Below are 20,135 nucleotides of genomic sequence, written 5' to 3'. Positions count from 1 at the left end.
TAGGTCAAATGGCTGAAAGCGCTCCGCAGGCTTTTCCGCAAAAGTTAAAGAAATCTTTAAGGAGAACTTGCAAAAAAATTTCTGTGAGATTTAGTTCTTTCAGACTCCGGGTAGATTTCAAAAGTCGAAAAAACACGCAAACAGTAATTGATTAACGAATAACGTTAATATTGCCCTAGGTATTTGCTACTTTTTATTTTGCAACTTTGAGGTCCTTTTTCTCAAAATTCTCTCATAATGGTGAAAAAAATCAAAAAATAATGTGTACTATAAGCTAAACAACTTTAGTTTTTCGCCAGAACACTCAGACTGTCATTGAATAATCTATCAGAGATTGTGTCAATAATCTGATTTTTTCCCGCCTATGTTCTATATTTAAATCGTTTGAATAGGTTACCCAACCACAACACATAAGTGAAGAAAGACAAAATCTTCTAAATTAGTTAAGCAATCTATGTAAGTATGTTAAACGGTGATAAATAGCAACTAAAGCTCTGCGTACATCTGCAGTCAAGATGTTTCGCACACTGTCCATTGAGCCGATTAGAATTGAGGAGCGCTCCAAAGATGAGGTCCGTGCTAATATATTAGTGTTCGCTGTCACCTGTGCCCTTATCCGCTTTATTCCGATAATAGTGAGGAAATTATCGTAGTCAAGACCAAGGATGCGATTGTGTACTTCCGTTTTGACTGAGATAAAGCCGAATATATATATTAAAAATATTTAAATATAAACTAATAACAATTAGGTGTTATATTAAAAATAAAAACAAAAAAATATGTCGCTAAAATTGAGATCATCGACTTGTAAATACATTTTTTTAGCAATAACAAATTTTTAACAGAATGTGTCCGAAAATATGCTTAGCATATTAAGTGAAATTGGTATAAGAAATAATAATAAAAAACAACAAAACATTTTCAGAAAATTTGCTCAGTTTGGGGGTGTTTCTATGGACGTGACGATCTTTTAAAGTGAACTTGGGGCGCCGCCACTTCAGTCTGCATGCTTAATCTCAACCGGATAGCCTTTGAAGTTACCGAAAATTCGGAGTTCATAAGAACAGGCGGTCATTTCTAGGTCGGATTGCCCAAATTAAAACAAGAGAGTATACCGATCTCAAGTCAAGTTCGTCTACTATCAGATATCAGTTACTCAGGTAGTGGAAGTGCTAACGCGAATTTCATCATTTTTCTGGGATATCGATATAGATATTGGGGAATAAAATGAGAAAAAAATTAAAAATTGCCTAAAAATGTGGGCGTGGCAGTTTTTGGCGTGTTTAGGCCGTTAGAGTGGGCGTGACAAACTGGGTCGACAAACTTGCGCTGCGTCCTTGTCTCTAGAATCTGTATGCTGAATCTCATACGGACAGACGGACATTACCAGATCGACTCGGCTATTGATCCTGATCAAGAATACATGTGCTTTATTTAGTCGGAAACGCTTCCTTCTGCCTATCACACACTTTTTAGCGAATACCCATTTACTCTACGACTAACGGGTATAACAACAAATTGTGGACGCTGGGTGCTATTTAAAGTAGTTGAACAGCGCAATTAAATGCCATTTGTTTTTTAATTAATTAATTAATGTATTTAGAAGCGATGAATACATACAATGCAGTAATAGTAACATAACAGCGCAATTAACAAGAAAATGATTAAACTAAACCTCGTACTAAAATGCTACTTGTATTTTCCATATTAATGTCGTTGCCTGTAAGTATGCAACGACCTGCAGTATACCTGCAGTATTAATCGGGAAGTCTTAGCAACTTGGTAGGAAAAAGATAGTGACGAGTAGCACCATAGTGTTCGAAGACCACTAATTTATGTACACAAATAAGAAAAAATTTACTACAGTTTGAAACATTGAATATTTTAAAAATATGATATGATATTACAACTTTTGTACGTTGCCACTAGACACATTGAATACACATTTTACGAAAAGGCTTAATTATAAATATTAATTTATGGTTAAATTTTAGATTACCTACATAGTAGTAAAACATTAAAAAAGATTTTATTTCACAAATGTTGTTAACAATATATCTGAATGGCTAAGGGTTGACTCGATATTGGAAATGTATAAATGTCAAAAAAATGAAATCAAGCTAAACAGTCGTGTATTCCAAAAGCCTAATTAGCCAAATTGAATAAAATTAATTATACGTGCTAGTCGTAGAGTAAAAGGGTATACTACAATAGATTTTTTGAAAACTATGTAACAGGCAGATGAAAGCGTTTCCGACGGTATATATATTCTTGATCAGGATCAATAGCCGCGTCGAACCGGCCCTGTCCGTCTGTCTGTCCGTATGAACGTTGAGATTTTAGGAACTATAAAAGCTAGAATTTTGAGATTCAGCGTCACGCCCACTTCAACGCACTAAAACCGCCCAAAACCACGGCCACAATTTTCCAAAATGGTTTGATATTTTTTCATAATTTTAGACTAATATAATTAAATTTTTATCGATTTGCCAAAAAACTTTTTGCCACACCCACTAGAACGTCCTGAAGCCGCCAAATCAATCACGCCCAATTTTTAATTGTTTTCTCCCAATATCTATCGATATCCAAGAAAAATTATTAAATTTCTCGTTCGCATTCACACTAGCTGCTGAGTAAAGGGTATCTAATAGTCGGGGAACTCGACTATAGCATTTTCTCTTGTTTTATTATTTTGATCGCGAATTTCTTACCCGTCACAATGCAGTCGCAAATTCATAATCGTTTTAAGCAGGCAAAATTATTAGCAAGTGTTGAAGCTTAGTTGTTTGTTAGTAGTCTAATGTATTGCCGATAATGATGAAAAGATAAATTTTATATACTTTGTTGGCCCGGAAACGCTTTCATCTACCTGTAGCATACGTTTTTAGCATATCCTTTTACTCCAGGAGTAGCGGGTATAAAGCTATGTTAACATTTATTGAAATAAGACAGCTTAACATCTTTTATATTTATATTACCTAAAATACTGACTTTAAATACCTACTATTAATTCATCGAACTCGATATATTCATATAAGGTGAAAAAGCACTTCCATATTAAATACCAATTTATCTGTCCTCCCTTTGCCCATTGGCGTCGAAACCTTCTCTTTGCATATAAATAAATCAAACAAACAAACCCCATTAGCATATTATCAGCATCAAATTGTGACATTTTCCGTCATCTTAAGTTCAAGTGAGAAATCTGTCACGTTGCATTAAGTCGCCTGGCGTGGTAGCCCCCAAAAGCCGCAAGGATAATTCAGGGCAAGGAGTCCAAATGGAGTGGGCAAGCCGGAAGCCTGAAGCAATTCCCGGAATCCGGCACACATAATTATGCGTGTAAACAAGCTGATGATAGTGCGCTGACGTGTGACGATGGCGGTGACTGGCAGAGTCACATTGCCCAAAAGGGTTAAGTGCTGTTCCCCATCCATCTCATCCAACCACCCCTGTTCGAAATATTCGACTCAACTAGAGGAAAACAAATTGCTGAAATTCCACCATGCCATCAGCTAGTTGTAGTGGCCCAGCTTCACGGCTGCTGATTTATTCGCGTTGTGCTGACAACAATTAGAAAAGTTACCGCAGGATGTGCGCGCACAACAGCCGAGAAGATGTGTCCTCTCCTGTGAGGACTACTCTCCATCTCCAATTTCACCCGGTCCCAGCTCACCGTTCTGGCCCGTTGGAGCTGTGTTTTAATTTGACGAAAGACTGACGACATCTCATTAATATTCATTCCCTGCTAGGCGCTTCTGGGATTTTGCGGTCATATATTCTGTTTATGCCGGAGTTAACTCATTGCCGGCATCTTGTTGCTGACTCGAGTAGAGCTGCCCCAGAGATGGATACGTCGGCGGTTGCTGTTAGGATAGCTTGATGTCCCGATTCTAATGAGGCGTTAAATGTTCATTTTACGTTAAGCTTTGAAAGGGTGTATAGGGTAAGATGCTGACTAGGTGAGTTATTGAACAGGAATCTCAGCTTGTTCGCTTTTTGCGAAGGGGTAAAAAGTCCTTATGGAAATTGGGCTTTCGTGCACGCAAGATACGAAAGATAAAGGTTAAATCAGTTCAGTTTATTTGACGTCTTAAATACACATGGCATTTTCTGAAGACTTAATGAAATGTATACTTAACTTAGTGTTTGCTTAGATATTAAGTTTTAATAATAAAACTGTAGATATGCAGATTAGCGCCCCCTGCATGGCTCCGTTTCTTCTTATGTTCTGTATTTTGGCATTGCACGAAAATCTATCAATGTTATTGTTTATTCTTCACTGATATTCCCTCTCTTTTTGAGGATAAAAAAGGGGTCCTGAGAAGAACCGTTATCTTTGAAAAATTGGACACGTATATTGTTTCATCAGATTTGCGCCCCAAAATGCAGTTTTGAATATCTTACATAATTTGAAAGGTAGGACAACAAAATTTGTAGTGCTGTTGAATTGAAAAGTTTTCTTTAATTAAAAAAAAAATGAGAAGACGAACGCTGTTATCAGTGCTGGAAAAATCCGAAATCATAGCTTTCTATGCATGTGGGCTGTCTTTTCCTCAAATTGCAGACAAAAACGGCAGACATCGCAAAACTATAGCCAATTTTATTAAGAACAAGTAAGCTTATGGAAAAATCTATAAAGGGGGCAATAACAGTGTCTTTAATGCGGCAGATCGTAGGTCCATACGTCCATAGGTCAAATTCCCACGACTCCTCCGCCAAAATTCGAGAAAAAAGTGGTGAAAACCCGAGCAAATTGTTGATTCAAAGGGTGATTAAGAAAGCTAAACATTTAACACGAAAAACTGAAAAATAAAAACACCCCTTAATATGTTGCGAAAAAGGCACGTCTGAGTTTCGCTCGAGCTCTTATGACCTGGTCTAAGGAGTGGCATTATGTTGTATTTTCGGACGAGAAGAAATTTATCTGGAGAAACCAGACGGCTATAGTCATTACTATCATGATTTGCGTAAAAAAGCAGCACATTTTGGATCGCACAGTCGGGTTGGAGGTGTCATGGATACGGAGTGTCCGCTGAAGGTAGGATCAAATACATCAAAATTAAACAAGAGAGAGTTCTATATATTAGAGTTCCCCGACTATCAGATACCCGTTAGCCAGCTATTACCAGCTATTAATAATGGGAAAGAAAAATTTCATCGTTTTTCTGAAATATCGATAGATATTGGGTAATAAAATGAGAAAAATGTTTAAATTGTTGAAAAGTGTGGGCGTGGCCGTTTTGGGCGTTTTGTGGTGTAAAGATTTTAATCTTCAGATGGAAATTTATACTTAAAGGAAAAGCGTTCTACTACTGTCATCTTAATCTAATGAGGAGAGATTTATATTGTGTTGGGCTATAGATAGCATGATTAACATCATTGGGAACTTTGTTCACACATGTCAAGTCAAATACCGGTCTGGCAGATCTTGAGGGTGAAAGACTTAAACGTCATTCTTCGTCTTCCTGAAATTTGCAGTGTTGTGTTGCCCAGTTGCCTTGCTATGTTGTTGGGGTGTAATTCCAGTCCCTCTCGGTATTTTTTGGTCACCTTCTGGATGTTGTCTCCTTTTTCTGTGACCTGGAGATAACTTTCTATATCCGGTGATTTTTCGTCGGATTTTCGAATGTGGTTTCTGGCAGCAATACCTTGGATATTACTTGGATATCATAAAATAGGCCAGAAGCTAATATGGACTTATAGGTCTTAACTTTATTTTCCAAGGACATCTTCCTTCTTGGTGCTATCAGCCAGGACAGTTTTGACTTTGTACAGGAGCCCGGATGACACACTCTATTGAATGCTTGCTGGATGTCCCACAAAAGCGGAAACCTCTTCCTCCTTCCTTTCCATCGCCTCTAATGCAAAGCTGACCACTCTATGAAGTTGTTTTGGTGTGCCATGCAGGATCCGGAAACCAAATTGGAATTTTGGGGTCGCCTTGACAGCAGCATTAACTTTTAGCATTTTGTATAAGGATTAGCCTCTCCATAATATTTCCAAGGGACGAAAAAAGGCCGATTCGTCTATAGGTGGGCATGGTAGTTTTGGTCGGTTTGGGCACGTTAGAATGGGTGTGGCAATATGAATCATCAAACTTGGGCTGCGTCAATGTCTCTGGAAGCTGCATTCTTAATCTCAACATTCTTGCTTATATATGTAGTTCCTGAGATCTCAACGTTCAGACGAACGGACAGGCGGACGAACACGGCCAGATCAACCGGCTATTGATCCTGATCAAGAATATATATCCTTTATATGGTCGCAAACGCTTTTTAACGAATCTAGTATTCCCTTTTACTCAACGAGTAATGAGTATAAATATACAAGAGTGAATTCTGAAGCAAGAAGAATAATAAATATGATCCGAAAATTGTAGTGTTTGGTTCTATATATCGCAAGCATTGTCGTCAGCAAGAGTCATCCTATCCTAATGCTAGTACTAATCGTTTAGTATGAACTTAAAACGCTTTAAAATGGTTACTGCCAGACATTGTTTGATACTTTAAAATTTTGGGTATAAAATTGCTAATTATTCTACTCGTCACAAAAATGGATACTCGGCTAATCGTAGGAATTGTAAAAAGGAGCATTGATTTCCATATATCAAATTTTAATACGACCAATCACTGTTTTATTTTAAATTTATTAATTTATTATTTAAATTTAAATTCATTAAATTTCACAGCACTAGAATGAATTATAAACAAGGTGGGCAATGAATAAAACAAAATGTACAGATTCAAATACATATGTTTGAACATATTTTTGTATGTTCACAAGGCTAGTGATATAATGAACCTACAACCATGTTGCAAATGGCAATTGATCACATTTTCCACATACTAGTCGATAGCCGGCAGTTTACAGATGAAGAAGATTTGCAAACAACATATTTTTCCTATCAGGTACTATAAGGTGTCTAAGATAGGTTGAGCAATATGAAAAGGGATTTCCACAACCTAAGAAACTGTATATTAATATTTATAAACAAGTCTTGTATCGCTGTCCGTCATTTCGTAGGTATTAACGCTGATATCCCAGGTGGGAAATTATAATTCTAGTTATTTTTGGTGGGGCGCATTTATAAATTACCACTTATTTATTTCGCATAAATTACCACTTTGTCGTACGCTGCATACAAAAAGTAACTCATTTAACATACTTTAACTGCAGTCGTCGTCATCTACTCATTAGTTTATAGAGCAACCCACACTGCCATAAGTATTTAAAATTAATGGTGGCACTTCAATATAATTTTAAATTCAATATAATTAAATTTTAATTTTATATAAATATAATTTATAATTTTAAAATAATTTAATTTTTTATAATTTAATTAATTTCCCAGAATGTAAAGGGACCATACTCTGAAAGGAAACATTATGTTTTCTTTCGCTGGGTGTTGTGTTTCCTCTGGCACCCCTAAGATGCTGTCGTGACATATTTATAAAGTTCAATTATCATAAAATGCAAATGAAATCGTCATGGCCCAGGAAACGTCAACCTTCCCCCACCAATATGGCCTTACCTCCAATAAAACAAACCGAAGAGACGCCAACCTTAGGCCCCTGGACATGACCCAAACTGAGCAATTTGCTTGCGACATCCGCCAAAACAGAGACTTTCCTGTGACCTGAGGTGGAGCTCCTGAAGAGTAGAATGCCAATGTCAGGGCGCGACCTCTGGTTGGGGTTTGCTACTCTACTCCGGCTAAATTTTATCTGACGACTAACGCTATTAAAAGAAATTACGCTCAAAACTAAATTGCGTCCTTGTTTAAAAGTGCTCACTTAGAAAAAAAGGGGCTTAAAATCAAAAAGAGGAAAAGATGTGTAAGTCCCTAATCATATATTTAACTAAAAAAAAAACTATAGAGAACGCTAATGTCGATTTCCTCTGCTATTAGATACCCGATACTTGGCAAGTGGGAGTGCAAGAAATATTTTTGGCCAAATAAGGAAAATTTCCATTGGATTTGTAGTCGTTAGAAATTTACAAAACTTATACAAAAATCTAAACATATAAAAACATTTTTCGACGTTCATACGGATGAAGGGACAGGCGGACGGACAGAACCAGATCGACTCGGCTATAAGAATATATATACTTTATATGGTCGGAATTGCTTCCTTCTACATGTTCTACATGATTATTACAACTGCTGGTGTAACAGATTGTTATTACCGAAACATATCTTTCATATAATTATGTTCTGTGAAAATTTGGTTCAGTGCCTTTGGCGAAGATTGGAGTAATATCTAAGGTGCACCTCCTACAGGACTGAAATGAAAAACGATTATGGCTCGGCCTCGACCCGGACATAAACAAATGCCAAAGAACAAGAGGAAAACTTTTTACCTGTTTGCCATGTTGATATTTACAAGTCCTCTGGGACATCCCCTTCACTTACCTTCCGTCAGGTAACTTCTTTGCCGCATTGCGTTTTTTGCGCTATATTCATTGATTGCAGCTCCGGCATTTGTTTCTCGACTTGTCCGCGTCTCACCTCTTGTCGACATTTTGCTTGTACTCTCGATTAACCTTAATATGTTTCTGTTAGTTTCGCGGGACTATTGGCTGGGTGGAAAGGGGCACCCACCCATACAGTCAAGTAATTTGTTGAAAATTAATGCTGTTGCTTCGAGCGGTTATTCCCAAAAGGGAATAGTCTGTGATGCCATGGTAATATAGAGATAACGTTTAAAAGTTTTTGAGGTATTTAAAGTGCAAATTTATTTGTTTTTACTAAGGCTTGCATAAGATACCCGTTACTCAGCTAGTACTATAGTACAAGCCGATAAAAATTTACAGGACTAAAAAAATGTGAAAAAATATCAACACATTTTTCAAAAGTGTGGGCGTGGCAACATGGGTCAACAAACTTGCGCTTCGTCTTTGTCTCTAGGATCTGTGTGCTCAACCTTCTAGCTTTTATAGTTCCTAAGATCTCGACGTTCATACGGACAGTCGGACAGACGGATATGGCCAGATCGATTCGGCTATTGATATATGTATATATAGACTTTATATAGTTGGAAACGATTCCTTCTTACTGTTACATACTTTTCAACGAATATATTAAACCCTTTTACGCTAGAGGTAATGGGTATATTTACTCGGCTCAAACTCAAACACACACGAATAACACACAACAATCACTTCCACATCAGTTCAGTACCACCATATATAATCGGGCATGTTCCGGTAATCGAGGTTGTTTCATTTTGACAAACAAAATAAGTCAGATGTTTAAGGAGAAACAAACAAAACACTCAAATAGCAAAACGATAGCAAAAATTTTGCAAAAACCAGAGCACCTAAAAACGAAATTGAAAGATTTTGCCCAAATCAAAATCTTTATCCAATATAATTTTAACCCTAAAAGTATACTTGGATTTTGATTAAGCTTTCTAAGTCGCTATCCTCTTTTCATGCCCAGCTTTAAATTAACCGATATTACATATGGGTTCGTATTAAGCTTTTCTTAACATTCTCCACTTAGCTCAGCTATAAATTATCTGACTTATCCCTTACATTCAATGGCGTTTTTGAAAGCTCACGGGTACGGACTTTCAAAATTTCTCGAGCGTTTAAGAATTTTTCTTGTCCCCATTCTTTTACCTCGTAATTGTGAAATAATTAATCACCTCTACCGGTTAAATTTTCATATTAGAGAACAACATAGTGGAAGCTGCGTGCAAACCATTTTCGGTTCATTTTGGGTGCTGATAAAAAGATAATTATTGTTTTTTGGGTGACAAAATTCATGTGGTCCTAAAATTTGGCATATCTTCTCGTTTAGGCACCCAGCTTATCCCAGTCTATCACAGATCAAAAGGGTATTCCGGACGAATTGATTGGTAGCTGTCGACAAATTAACGAACCCTAACATTCGTTGGTGGCCGAGAGGTGGTCACGTGTTCCAAAGTTGACCGCCTGAACTATGCCATCCCCCCATTTGAGCCGCAATTGATATCAACACGGGAACAACAAAAATTAGCATGAAGCCACCTGAATTTTTACTATCGTCGAAAGTTTGCCGAGATCAGGGCGTTTTCTTATTAAAAGTCGTCACATACATTTTTGTATATATTTGTATATATATATATATAAGTTCTGATCTGAGATTTCAAAGAAGTTATATTTGTAAAGTAAAATCAAAGAAAGTAAAGTACTAATGTAAAGTTAAAACAAAAGTAAAACACTTTAATAGTGAGGCAAAACTACAACTAAAAAAACTTTCTTTAAAAAAAATTGAAATATAATACGTTTTAATTAATGAAATTTTTAGCATATGAAGTAGGTAAATTTAAAGAGACACACTCAGAAAACCAAAAAAAAAATTTTTTTTAACCCTTATATACATATACAACCATATACAACCTATTAACATTATAATTATCTTTTTCACTTTATACCTTCTTATTTACCATTGTTATTATTAGCACTTGCGACCATCATTCCATATTAACCGTGATGACACTATTACAATTTGAATATTATTAGTTCAATAGTAAAGTACTTAAGCGAATTGATATATTTATTTGTCGAAATTTTAAGTCAGTGTAGAATAATGAAACAGTGAAGAAGACACAATTTAAACGTATGGCAATGGAATCAACATATCATTCGCTAAAGTATAAATATTACACAACACTAAATGGGCTTTTCATACCTGACAGATATATTTTCTTCGGTAACACCGATAGTTTCCTCGCTAACAATCATATTTGCATGGCAACTCTACAGTGCTGTCAAGCTTCATAAAGTTGCTCGGTTCTGCGCGTCAAAATTGGGCACATAGGATAATTTTTAATAGTTTATTGCTAAATTGCTTGGCCGAGCTAATGAGTACAGCTCTTGAAGGTGAGAAGATTTTTGGGAAAGAAGATTAAACCATTCTTATACATGGTTGTTTAAGTGCGGCAAATAAGATGTCACATTCTGATGGAAATGAAGAGAAAGTGACCTCGCTGACAAAAAGAAATCCGGGGAATTTATATTTTAACCTGGAAAATACACAACTTGAAGGAGATGATGAAAAAGCTTTTAGATATACAAAGCGCAACGGACATCACAGCATGGGTGACATAGTTGTATTCGGAATGCCTTCGTAATGATTTGTAATTTTTTAAATATTTGGTGCAAACCTTAGCCGCAGCTGCCTCGTCCGTGAGTCTTGGGATAACTGAGCCAACAGAGGCTTCGCAAGACATTACAAATTACTGGATGGAATATTGTGCAGCCAATGAAAATGCGAGGTCCCTTTGTTCGGGTGCGGATATATTAAAAAAAAAATCAATGAATAGCCTTCTTAAATATTACATATTAATTTCAGGTGATGTAACCAGCAGCAGTTTATCAAAAAACTTAAGGTCTGTTCATTCCGCCTTTCGAAAAGTCCCCTTAAAAACTTGATGTATTTTAGTGTTCGAAAAGCAGTCCCGCAATCATCTTCCCCACAATCCAATTTTGTTTACAAACCATTCGATTATACTCTTCATGGCTTAACGGATTTCGGTAAGAGATGTAATAAGTAACCTTTTTAACTCTGATTTTAAACTTGAATTCCCTAAAAGAATCCACTATGTCTTCTGCGCGAATGTCCAGTTCACAATCATCAGAATTATTTAGGAAAGAAAATTATAGATTCGAAAATAGTGCTACAGGCCTAGACGACGATTCCAATGACATATTATCCTCCACAATGAAAGACCCCCAGGATATTCTATCATTTTTCTCAGATGAGTGCGAAATTGACAATCTGGATAGCCTAAAAAAAAATAAGAATCCCCAAAACAGACCTGCGAAATTTACTATAACTGCTTATAAGGACATTGGTAAAGATAATTTGTCGGACTTTGAGGTGACCAACTTAATAGACGGAAGTCATAAAAATATATATATTGGTGCAACACAATACAAATTGAAAGCGCAGCAAAACCAAGTTCAACCTGTGGACAAGGGCTTTTGTGTAAAAGTATCCAAGGAGGGGAGCGATCAACAGCAAAAAAACAATATATTGGAACCTGGTGAATTATCCGAAGATGACACCTCCGAATCGCAGAAGGTTCGGTGTGATTACAAGACATCAGATATGGAAGATGGTGAAGTGTCCTGCGAAGATTTTGATGCCCCTCCTAATTTGATTAAAAAAAAGTCACTTTGCCAGTTTGATAATACTTCTTTTGAAAAGAAAAATGTATCGGTGGATAAGAAAGTAAGTAAGTTGGAGTCTTGTGAGCTATTTGAAGACACTTTTTCCACACCGCAGCATGATCCGGTGGAATCTGTTGATTTGGAAGATGGCGAACTTTTCGGTGAAGATAATGAGGTCTCAAGTAATACTATTAAAAAAGAGGATAACAGAATGCCCATTTGTCGCTATCACATACGTAACTGCTGCATTTGGGGCCAGAATTGTCGGTTTCGCCATCCAAATTTGAACAGGCTGGGCAAATATGTCATGTTTGAAAAAAAATGTCTGCCAGTGCCTACAGTGACTTTTCCGCCAGGTATGTTACACTTTGAAAGTGGTCATCAAAACTTGTGCAATTTTTTCTTAGTTTTTAGTTATGTTTTAGTTTTAGTTAAGGAATTTGAGAAAGTGTGAAAATGTAATACAGGTACATCTTTTAAGCTCTTGTGATTAACGACTTCACTTGATTTCCAATACTTTATATAATTAACATAAAACATATCATAAAAGTCATCATAAAAATGCCGTGTTAACAAAGGGATATTTTGTAAGCCCTTTCAGTGGATATTATAAATTGGCAACTTGCAACGCACAAAGGGAGTTGTATCCAACCCGACAAGGAAAAGCGAATTTTCATCTGTTTTTATTTTTTTTTTTTATGAAAACCTAACACAAATAGTAATATAAGTTACAAAGAAACTTATTTTTATCAATTTATTTTCCTTTTTAAATAGTGTGGTCAACATGCGTCTTACCAGCTAAGGATACCTACCCAATGGAAGTGATCGAGAAAATGTCGAGAATGCCTAAAAGCCTAGAAATATCGTTCGGCATGAACAACATGGACAACGATCCCTACTACACACAGAATGAGCCGGAGGTGAACAAGCGTGCTCCACTTCTTCCAACGCCGACCATCAGTGAACTATTAGCAGAGCAGAAACAATATCACAACTCATTGGCAGGGAATCGGCCTGTTCGCACCTCTAGATATTCTCGGAATTTGCGATCTACTCAGGCAAATGGAACGTCCTTCTTGACGTGCTTAGAGAAACGAGATCGTTCTCCAAGACTGCCGAGGTACTCTGCCAGAAAAAATCAACAGCCTCAAATTTCATTAGGCAATATACGAAGACCTTCTGGAATAATTGTACGGCCCAAACCAAAACGACAACGACTTAGCGACAGCACTTTCAGTTCTACCGACTCGTCTGAGTCTTCTAGCTATGAATCCACCACAGAAAGCACCGATGATATTTCATCTTTCTCCGAATCTGATGGACGGGGTCAAAAAAATAGCTCATCTTTATTGGGAATATTGATAAAAAACATGAAACGAAACGAAGAAAAGTTCTCATCTGATGCAGATGCAAGATTTACCACAAAACGACCAAACTATTCAAAATTTAGGAATCAAAAACAAACTCTTTCAAAGCTGTCGACGAAAACTCCAGTAAGAAATCCTCCAAATGTGTTACCCAATGCACCGAAGAAACCTCACAGCGTCTTGGAGAGTTCTAACAGTATCAAAAAGAAGCAGGATCGCCAGAAATATTTACTAATGCAACTGTTGCGCGTAGAGCAGCAAATAGAGAAAAAGAAGAAGCATCGAATGAAAGCATTCAAAGAGTAATCTTTTAAATTTCGAATCGTTATTTAAATTGTCTAATAAAACCAAATTATCATTTAAAATGTTAAACGATGGATAAATGAGTATTTATGTTTCCAGGTATAAGTTCAGTCCAAGAAAACTTCGAAAAAGTCGCTAACAAATCATGTTGCACTTATTCGGGGTGTATTATTTTGAAATGGGATGTATGTATGCTTAAAATAAGTAATAGGAATAAGGAAGCAATATGTACGCTGTGGAATCACCCCTGTACGTATGCAATTTCTGAGCATGCAAACATCCAGTTGGCACAGGCGACATGTCCATAAACCACGAACACCACGCCTAATGGAATGCATTTGGGGTTAGGGTTTTGCAGCGCCAACATTTACAACTGAGTGCGACAGGAGAAAGCATCTGCAGCACCAAAGTGGGAGTGTTTGTATGTAACTTCAGCTAATATCCATGTTAATATTATTAAACATTATTTATGGATTTGTTTAATTTGTATTTAGTAACGCTTCGCCAGGAAACTCCGACTACGTGACTCCTGACTCCCAACTCCAGCCTCCGGGGTAAAACTTAAGATCTGCGGTCGTCTGCTTTTCCTACGCCGTCTGCCCTGCCAGCTGAGCCAAATGTCCGCCACACCCTCACGCCCCACTTTCTTTTCGACCCAGCATCGTCGTCGCCCTAGTGGAACAATTACACTGGCTTGCCTAATGAATTTATCTGCTCATCAGGATCTCTATAGACCTGTATGCATGGACTGGTTGGTGCACCAGCCTGGGCGGGAATGGGTTGTATGGTTGGATGGTTGGATGGTTGTTGGCATCACAGTAAATATTATGTAGATTTTCACACACGAATTATGTTTATTTGCGGCCATTCTGCGAGATGTTATCTCACAATATATGATTTTGCTCGTATGAAATAGAAAAAAAACTATAAGCAAAGCGGTTGTATTGTTTTGTATTTATTGGAATAATTTCAGGTGCATAATATTTCAAGCAGCAGACTAAAGGGAAATTATACAATTTTATGCTGTTTTAAGTAAGTTCCAATCTTCAGAAATCCAATCAAAACAAAAATACTCGATAATATGCAATACTAAAACTCAATTCCGCCTCCGACTTTTCAGTGGTCAATTTATTCAGAAGCCTGCTGTACTTTCCAGGATTTTGCTCATCTCTAGCGAAGTCGCACATATTACTCTTTGAACCATTTTATTAGCAACTTAATACTGATTTGTTGTTCCATCCTGTTTCAATCTGGCAAGCAAATGAATTTATGGATTAAGTTTGCATATGATGGTAATTAATATGAACTTACCGAAGTGGGATGGAGGCAAAACGAAGACAAAAATGTGAATATGTATGTATTCTATATATATATATATATAGGTAGCACTTCATTAAAGCCTTGATATATTGTACTTACAGACCGTCCACTAAGTGTAAACAATATCTTATTAAGTGTCGTCGGTGCTGCTGAGCTCTTCCTTTAGCAACAAAATTTCGTCTCTTAGATAATGAACAGTCACAATCAATGTTATTATTATGATTTGAAGGCATACCATCTGTAAGTAGCTCCTAAGAAAGCTATTCTCGATCAAATCGTAAAAACTTACCAAACTGATGTAAATAATATTTGGCTGAAATTTAAAACATTTCATTTTAAGAACGCCCCTTAAATCTTTGGCGATAGGTCGCAATTTTTTTGAAAATAATTTCCTCTGGGCCAGCAATAAATCTATAGCCTCAATAAAGTTTCGCCGCTGAGAGATACATTCGATTAGTTTTTAATATCTAAACAAAAATATAATAATAATATAATGTTTTCTCTATTTTACCTCGATGTTCATCATAAACAAAACAACCATCAGGCCGATGTAATCACTGGCAATACAGGCATATATGGAGGCATTTGCGGCATAAAAGATTCTTCTCTTGCGATCCTCGAATAAAACGTACCAAGTATTCCAGTAGTACGTAAGGGTATAGAATCCTCCCAAAAGGCAGTTTGCGTGCATTGCAAAAAGAAACACCATAGAATGTCTTAACGACTGGGCGAAAATGCAAAAATTGGCTTCCAGAATCTCTAGTTTTGTCTTTAAATTTTCCAAGCTTTCCGTGGAAACCGTAAATAAGGCGGAAGCAATATTCGCCGGCTCCTTCGTCAAATTAGCCCTTAACTCCTCTTCGGCATTTTTCTTAAGCTCTTTTAGCTGTCCTCTACTCAACCACGAGAGAACTGTGTACAATCTTACTGACCCGGCTAAAATTAGATGCGGCAAGAATAGAGCCATCCCAAGCATAGCATCTGGCAGAGGGGGTAGCTCGAACTTCATTTCATATGCTATGTAGGCCGCGAAACAGAAGAGTATACCAAAGGTTGAAGTCAGTAAAAGGTAGGCCAAGGCTTCGTCTTTGTTGAATTCAGAATTCCTAGTTGGCAGAGCTTTCAACAGGGAGTTAAGTGCGCCCACAGATTTCACCGAAGAATATATGGCATAAGCGAATGCTTTTGCTCCCAAAGCAAGCTGCACCCTGATTAATCCAAATAAAAAGGGTGATATTTCTTTCAAAACATTAAGTGTAGATGAAGTCTTATCAAAATGCTGGGAGAAGCACGCAGCATAAAGAACTCCGAGGACAAATATGTAAACTACACTGGGCAGGGACACTCGGAATCGATGCGACTTCTTTTCAAACCAATGCCTTTGATAACCGATAAGTAATAGTAGGACATTTGTTGTCCTCAGAATGCGGGAGTTATTCATGGTTTACTTATTTTCAAAGCTACCGACTTGCCGACCAAAATGATACTGGTGATTTCGGTTTTGGGCAACAGAGCTTAACGGTAAATCAAATTTGAGATCTTGTCTGGCTATCGAGTTGCGACGAACAGCGGTAATTATCGCAAAAACCGGTTCAACGTTCAATTTAAATAGCTATTTTTGGTAATTAGTTTAAGGCACAAGCTTTACAAATATGAATGTTTAATTTAAGTTCGTTTTGGAACATTAGCTATGGGACATACCAAGTACTGAACTCAGTTCTCAGCTAGCGAGAGAGCGTAAAACATATATTTAATAAAATAAACATTTAAGAATAAAGTTGAATTCAAAAAATTTTTTGGCGTATCAGAGAAATTGGGTGGAAAAAATTGATAAATTGGAAAAAAAAAGCACTTAGCTTTTATAGTTTCCGAGATCTCAACGTCATACGGACAGACAGAAGGAGATGGTCAGCTCGACTCGGCTAGTCATCCTGATCAAAAAAATATTTACCTACAGGATCTAACCCGCTTTCCACTAGCCTTTATATCGAATTTATCTACCAGCAATATGGATACATATTTATGTATGTAAATAATCCGACTTGCATATGTACATCTCAAAAGCTACTAATATCTAATACTATATGCTTTACACATCGAGTTTCTTACAACATTCGCCGAAACAAATTATTTTATAAAATACTAGTTAATTAGTGTTGATCTTCATTTAAAAATTCGAACCGTTAATAGAATCAGAAGTCTACAACAAGAAAAGATTCCGGCAAACTATTGTGATAGAAAGTGTACACCATGTGGGTGTGTCAATAGACATTAGCGTTGCATGTCGGTAAACTAGAAACGGCTTCCTGGGACAGATGTCTTGTGTGGCTTCAACGCCGCCATGTCAACATTAAAAATTAGAAACAATTAAAAAGCCTTCGCCGGCGTTTGCCCGACTTATGTAAATATTTGCCAGATGTGTAAGATTTCAAGAACTCAGCTGCTGTTCTTCCCCGTACCATGTTGATTTTGCTAGACGCAAAAGGCAAACAAGGCGTGTACCAAACTGAGATCCGATGAGAAGAGGATTGGGATTGCATTTTGAGCAAAGGGCGGCGTCTTTTACAAAGTGAAAATCCTCCATCAAACAACCATATATTTTGAAAATTGTTTGGCAACTTGAAAACTTGTAATTCCCTCTCAGACAAATGTGAAGCAGCAAAAAATTAGCTGTTCATAGATGTTATAATTCTTGGTATATCTATTAAGTTAAAAATTAACTTCGAATTAGTTTAAGCTTAAAAATTAGTCTTAGTTTAACGACCTAATTATACCCTTGCAGATCGTTTATGGATTACTGCATGAAGTTTGCAACGCAGTAAAGTAAAGCAAAGTATATTCTTGACTAGTATCAACGGACGAATCAATATAGCCATGTCCGTCAGTCCCTTCATACACTATACGATATTTATTTTTATTTATTTATTATAATATTATAATATTATTATTATTATTATTATAGCACTGGCTGCAGGGCAACATAGCCATAGAACGTCGAGATCTCGGGAACTATAAGACCATAGAGGTATTCTTCTAGTAAAGCATATTTGTTATACCCGTTACTCGTAGAGTAACAGGCAGAACTAAGCGTTTTCGACCACATCAAGTATTTATATTCTTGATCTATTAGTTTTGTAAATTTCTATTGATTTGCCAAAAAAGAAGTTGAGTAGCGGATATCTCATAGTAGGGAAACTCGAAACTAAAAAGCCTCGAATTGGTTCCCTTAATTGCAATCAGAAAACACATAGTGTCGTCTTCCGTTTTTTACATTTCCCCAACTATCTTGACTGTATATTGTATAATGAATAATGTCTTTGAAAACCATTTGGATGTTGCGTACGATTACGATGAGGGCCGATGGTGATCCAGGTCGAATTGCACGAATCGATGCATTTTTTGGTATTTTCAGTGTTTTTGGCTTGGAACACGGATTACGTTTCATCAAAGAGGATGCCCAAAGAACTGATCTGCCGAGGATGGGTCCATTTTATTCAGAAACTTCCGGAGCCACGCTACGTTACGTGTTGGTAAATCTTTTTTTCGTTGCGCCCGGTCGCTACCTTCAAACTGATTTATGCCCCTTGATGGACGACAGGATTGGGCAACGGACGATGGGCAAGGATGCAACGAGTGCAACCGAACGGGCATCGCGCAGAAGGAAAAAACGCCAGTGAAATTGAGGGCGAATAAAAATTTATGCATTTTCATTGATATGCAAAGCGCTGTTGCAGGCCGAAGATGAAGAAGAGAGGAGAGAACTTGTGTGTGCGCTTCCGTTTCCGCTGCACTGCCATGGCATCTAGAGGGGGTGGGCTGTTTGGTTCTCCAAAAGGGTGGGTGGTCGTGCGTAGGTCGACATGTTTGGCGTATTGTCGAATTGCATAATATGCACTTTTTCATCGGCCATCCGCCAAAAATTTACAGCCCTACACACATCGATTTATTGCCTGACAATTGTCCTGAATCCTCCAACACTACAACAATGGGAATGCCATCGTCGATGCCCATCGTCCTACGGATTTGTGTCCATGTCCGTGTCCCAGCCTTGGTTGTGTTCTGGCACTGTGCGGAGTTATGAGTGGTATACGCTGTTGGCGACCGATTAAATGTGATTTTCCACTGCAATTCGCGAGGGTTTTTTCAGGGTGGATTCCATCAGCGGATTTCAATAAAATTTTGGGAGACATCCTTAGTACGTCGAGCTGGGATCGCGATATGTGCGTATCCATCCAATGAGTCAAATTCATGTGAAAAATAACTTTTTTAATATTGACAAGCATGAAAAATGTGAAAGCAATAATCGTAAATTTTTATGACCAGCAATGGAAAATGCAGTAGTAAGGAAACTACTATAACAAGAGCAACATTTAATTTACAAAAAATGCGACAATACAAAGTAGTCACAATTATATGTTTTTCCACAATTCTGGTAGTATTATTATTGTTTAGTCCCTTCGAATAGTTTAAAACTCGAGACAAATATACAGATATGCCAGAAAAATTATGAAACTTCGCGTTCTCACTTCCACTACCTGAGCTGATAGTCTTGAAGCTGATAAGGAAAAAAAGAACAAGTTAATTAAAAAGAATAGAATAGATGATCGTTGTTTATACCACACATACGAAAGCAATAAATTCTAGCCTTTAATGTCATTATATTCTTTACTCCAGGAATTAGCTATTATCAACATGTTGGCAATAAAGGAAGTATTGGCAGGCTAAGAAAGGTAGCAGAAGAAACGAAGCAGTCATTACTTATTTTAAATAACTGGCCCATACACAAAAAAATAATTCTTTATAAGCGAATCATCGAAAGTCCAAAAGTAAAATGCAATATACTCGAATCTTTGTTTCAGTTAAATATAGTTCGATATACTCCCATCCTGTTCCAGAAGCAAAATGAAAACAGAGCTCTTGCTCCAACTTGGCCGCTTTTGAAATCCAGACAGGAGAATGCATTCCAGAGGTCTTGCTGGC

The 20,135-nt window shown here is 37.1% G+C and overlaps 3 protein-coding genes and 1 long non-coding RNA gene across 6 annotated transcripts, besides 13 other annotated features; 3 read left to right on the top strand and 1 right to left on the bottom strand.

The window, feature by feature from the left end:
- The first annotated feature begins 325 nt into the window (after positions 1 to 325).
- On the top strand, positions 326 to 794 carry CG34173 (uncharacterized protein). The gene is made up of 2 exons (NM_001103717.2): positions 326 to 456; positions 511 to 794. Exon 2 carries the CDS (start codon positions 516 to 518, stop codon positions 651 to 653), a length of 138 nt encoding a protein of 45 aa, NP_001097187.1. The 5' UTR covers positions 326 to 456; positions 511 to 515; the 3' UTR covers positions 654 to 794.
- A 298-nt stretch (positions 795 to 1,092) lies between these two features.
- Positions 1,093 to 1,481: a mobile genetic element.
- Positions 1,482 to 1,570: 89 nt separating this feature from the next.
- Positions 1,571 to 1,685: a mobile genetic element.
- A 579-nt stretch (positions 1,686 to 2,264) lies between these two features.
- Positions 2,265 to 2,375: a mobile genetic element.
- A 188-nt stretch (positions 2,376 to 2,563) lies between these two features.
- Positions 2,564 to 2,681: a mobile genetic element.
- A 2,387-nt stretch (positions 2,682 to 5,068) lies between these two features.
- Positions 5,069 to 6,293: a mobile genetic element.
- Positions 5,632 to 5,750: a mobile genetic element.
- Positions 5,751 to 6,010: a mobile genetic element.
- A 1,091-nt stretch (positions 6,294 to 7,384) lies between the features above and the next one.
- On the top strand, positions 7,385 to 8,027 carry lncRNA:CR46202 (long non-coding RNA:CR46202). Its single transcript, NR_133093.1, has 2 exons — positions 7,385 to 7,838; positions 7,913 to 8,027. It is a non-coding gene; the product is annotated as a long non-coding RNA:CR46202 (long non-coding RNA).
- Positions 7,879 to 7,947: a mobile genetic element.
- A 774-nt stretch (positions 8,028 to 8,801) lies between the features above and the next one.
- Positions 8,802 to 9,088: a mobile genetic element.
- Positions 9,089 to 10,750: 1,662 nt separating this feature from the next.
- CG31601 (uncharacterized protein) lies at positions 10,751 to 13,901 on the top strand. 2 transcript variants are annotated; one of them, NM_165403.3, is made up of 8 exons: positions 10,751 to 10,872; positions 10,928 to 11,091; positions 11,162 to 11,281; positions 11,345 to 11,381; positions 11,435 to 11,526; positions 11,586 to 12,226; positions 12,281 to 12,521; positions 12,940 to 13,901. In NM_165403.3, the coding sequence occupies exons 2-8, from the start codon at positions 10,941 to 10,943 to the stop codon at positions 13,836 to 13,838; spliced, it is 2,181 nt and encodes a 726-aa protein (NP_724371.2). In that variant the 5' UTR covers positions 10,751 to 10,872; positions 10,928 to 10,940; the 3' UTR covers positions 13,839 to 13,901. The 2 variants fall into 2 exon arrangements, with proteins under 2 accessions (NP_724371.2, NP_001246130.1); NM_001259201.2 differs by having other exon boundaries at positions 10,751 to 11,091.
- A 954-nt stretch (positions 13,902 to 14,855) lies between these two features.
- Grl40a (Gustatory receptor-like 40a) lies at positions 14,856 to 16,768 on the bottom strand. Of its 2 annotated transcripts, NM_001042915.2 has the most exons (3): positions 15,667 to 16,629; positions 15,445 to 15,591; positions 15,255 to 15,393 (listed from the first exon to the last, which is right to left on the bottom strand). In NM_001042915.2, exons 1-3 carry the CDS (start codon positions 16,594 to 16,596, stop codon positions 15,286 to 15,288), a joined length of 1,185 nt encoding a protein of 394 aa, NP_001036380.2. In that variant the 5' UTR covers positions 16,597 to 16,629; the 3' UTR covers positions 15,255 to 15,285. The 2 variants fall into 2 exon arrangements, with proteins under 2 accessions (NP_001260680.1, NP_001036380.2); NM_001273751.1 differs by having other exon boundaries at positions 14,856 to 15,591; positions 15,667 to 16,768.
- Positions 16,769 to 17,008: 240 nt separating this feature from the next.
- Positions 17,009 to 17,041: a mobile genetic element.
- A 1,098-nt stretch (positions 17,042 to 18,139) lies between these two features.
- Positions 18,140 to 18,182: a mobile genetic element.
- A 24-nt stretch (positions 18,183 to 18,206) lies between these two features.
- Positions 18,207 to 18,355: a mobile genetic element.
- A 1,289-nt stretch (positions 18,356 to 19,644) lies between these two features.
- Positions 19,645 to 19,712: a mobile genetic element.
- The last annotated feature ends 423 nt before the right edge of the window (positions 19,713 to 20,135 follow it).

This window comes from Drosophila melanogaster, chromosome 2L, assembly GCF_000001215.4.
Source record: "Drosophila melanogaster chromosome 2L".
NCBI lineage: Eukaryota > Metazoa > Arthropoda > Insecta > Diptera > Drosophilidae > Drosophila > Drosophila melanogaster.
This window is presented reverse-complemented; position numbering and strand designations above follow the sequence as displayed.

Excerpts from the sequence above, each read along its gene's own strand:
- CG31601 (NM_165403.3), top strand. The coding sequence starts at position 10,941 with ATGTCACATTCTGATGGAAATGAAGAGAAAGTGACCTCGCTGACAAAA. Across the intron at positions 11,092-11,161 it reads CAACGGACATCACAGCATGG|CCGCAGCTGCCTCGTCCGTG; the intron begins GTGACATAGTTG and ends TGCAAACCTTAG. Across the intron at positions 11,527-11,585 it reads TCATGGCTTAACGGATTTCG|AATCCACTATGTCTTCTGCG; the intron begins GTAAGAGATGTA and ends ATTCCCTAAAAG.
- Grl40a (NM_001273751.1), bottom strand. The coding sequence starts at position 16,596 with ATGAATAACTCCCGCATTCTGAGGACAACAAATGTCCTACTATTACTT. Across the intron at positions 15,592-15,666 it reads TGTTTATGATGAACATCGAG|CGGCGAAACTTTATTGAGGC; the intron begins GTAAAATAGAGA and ends TGTATCTCTCAG.
- CG34173 (NM_001103717.2), top strand. The coding sequence starts at position 516 with ATGTTTCGCACACTGTCCATTGAGCCGATTAGAATTGAGGAGCGCTCC.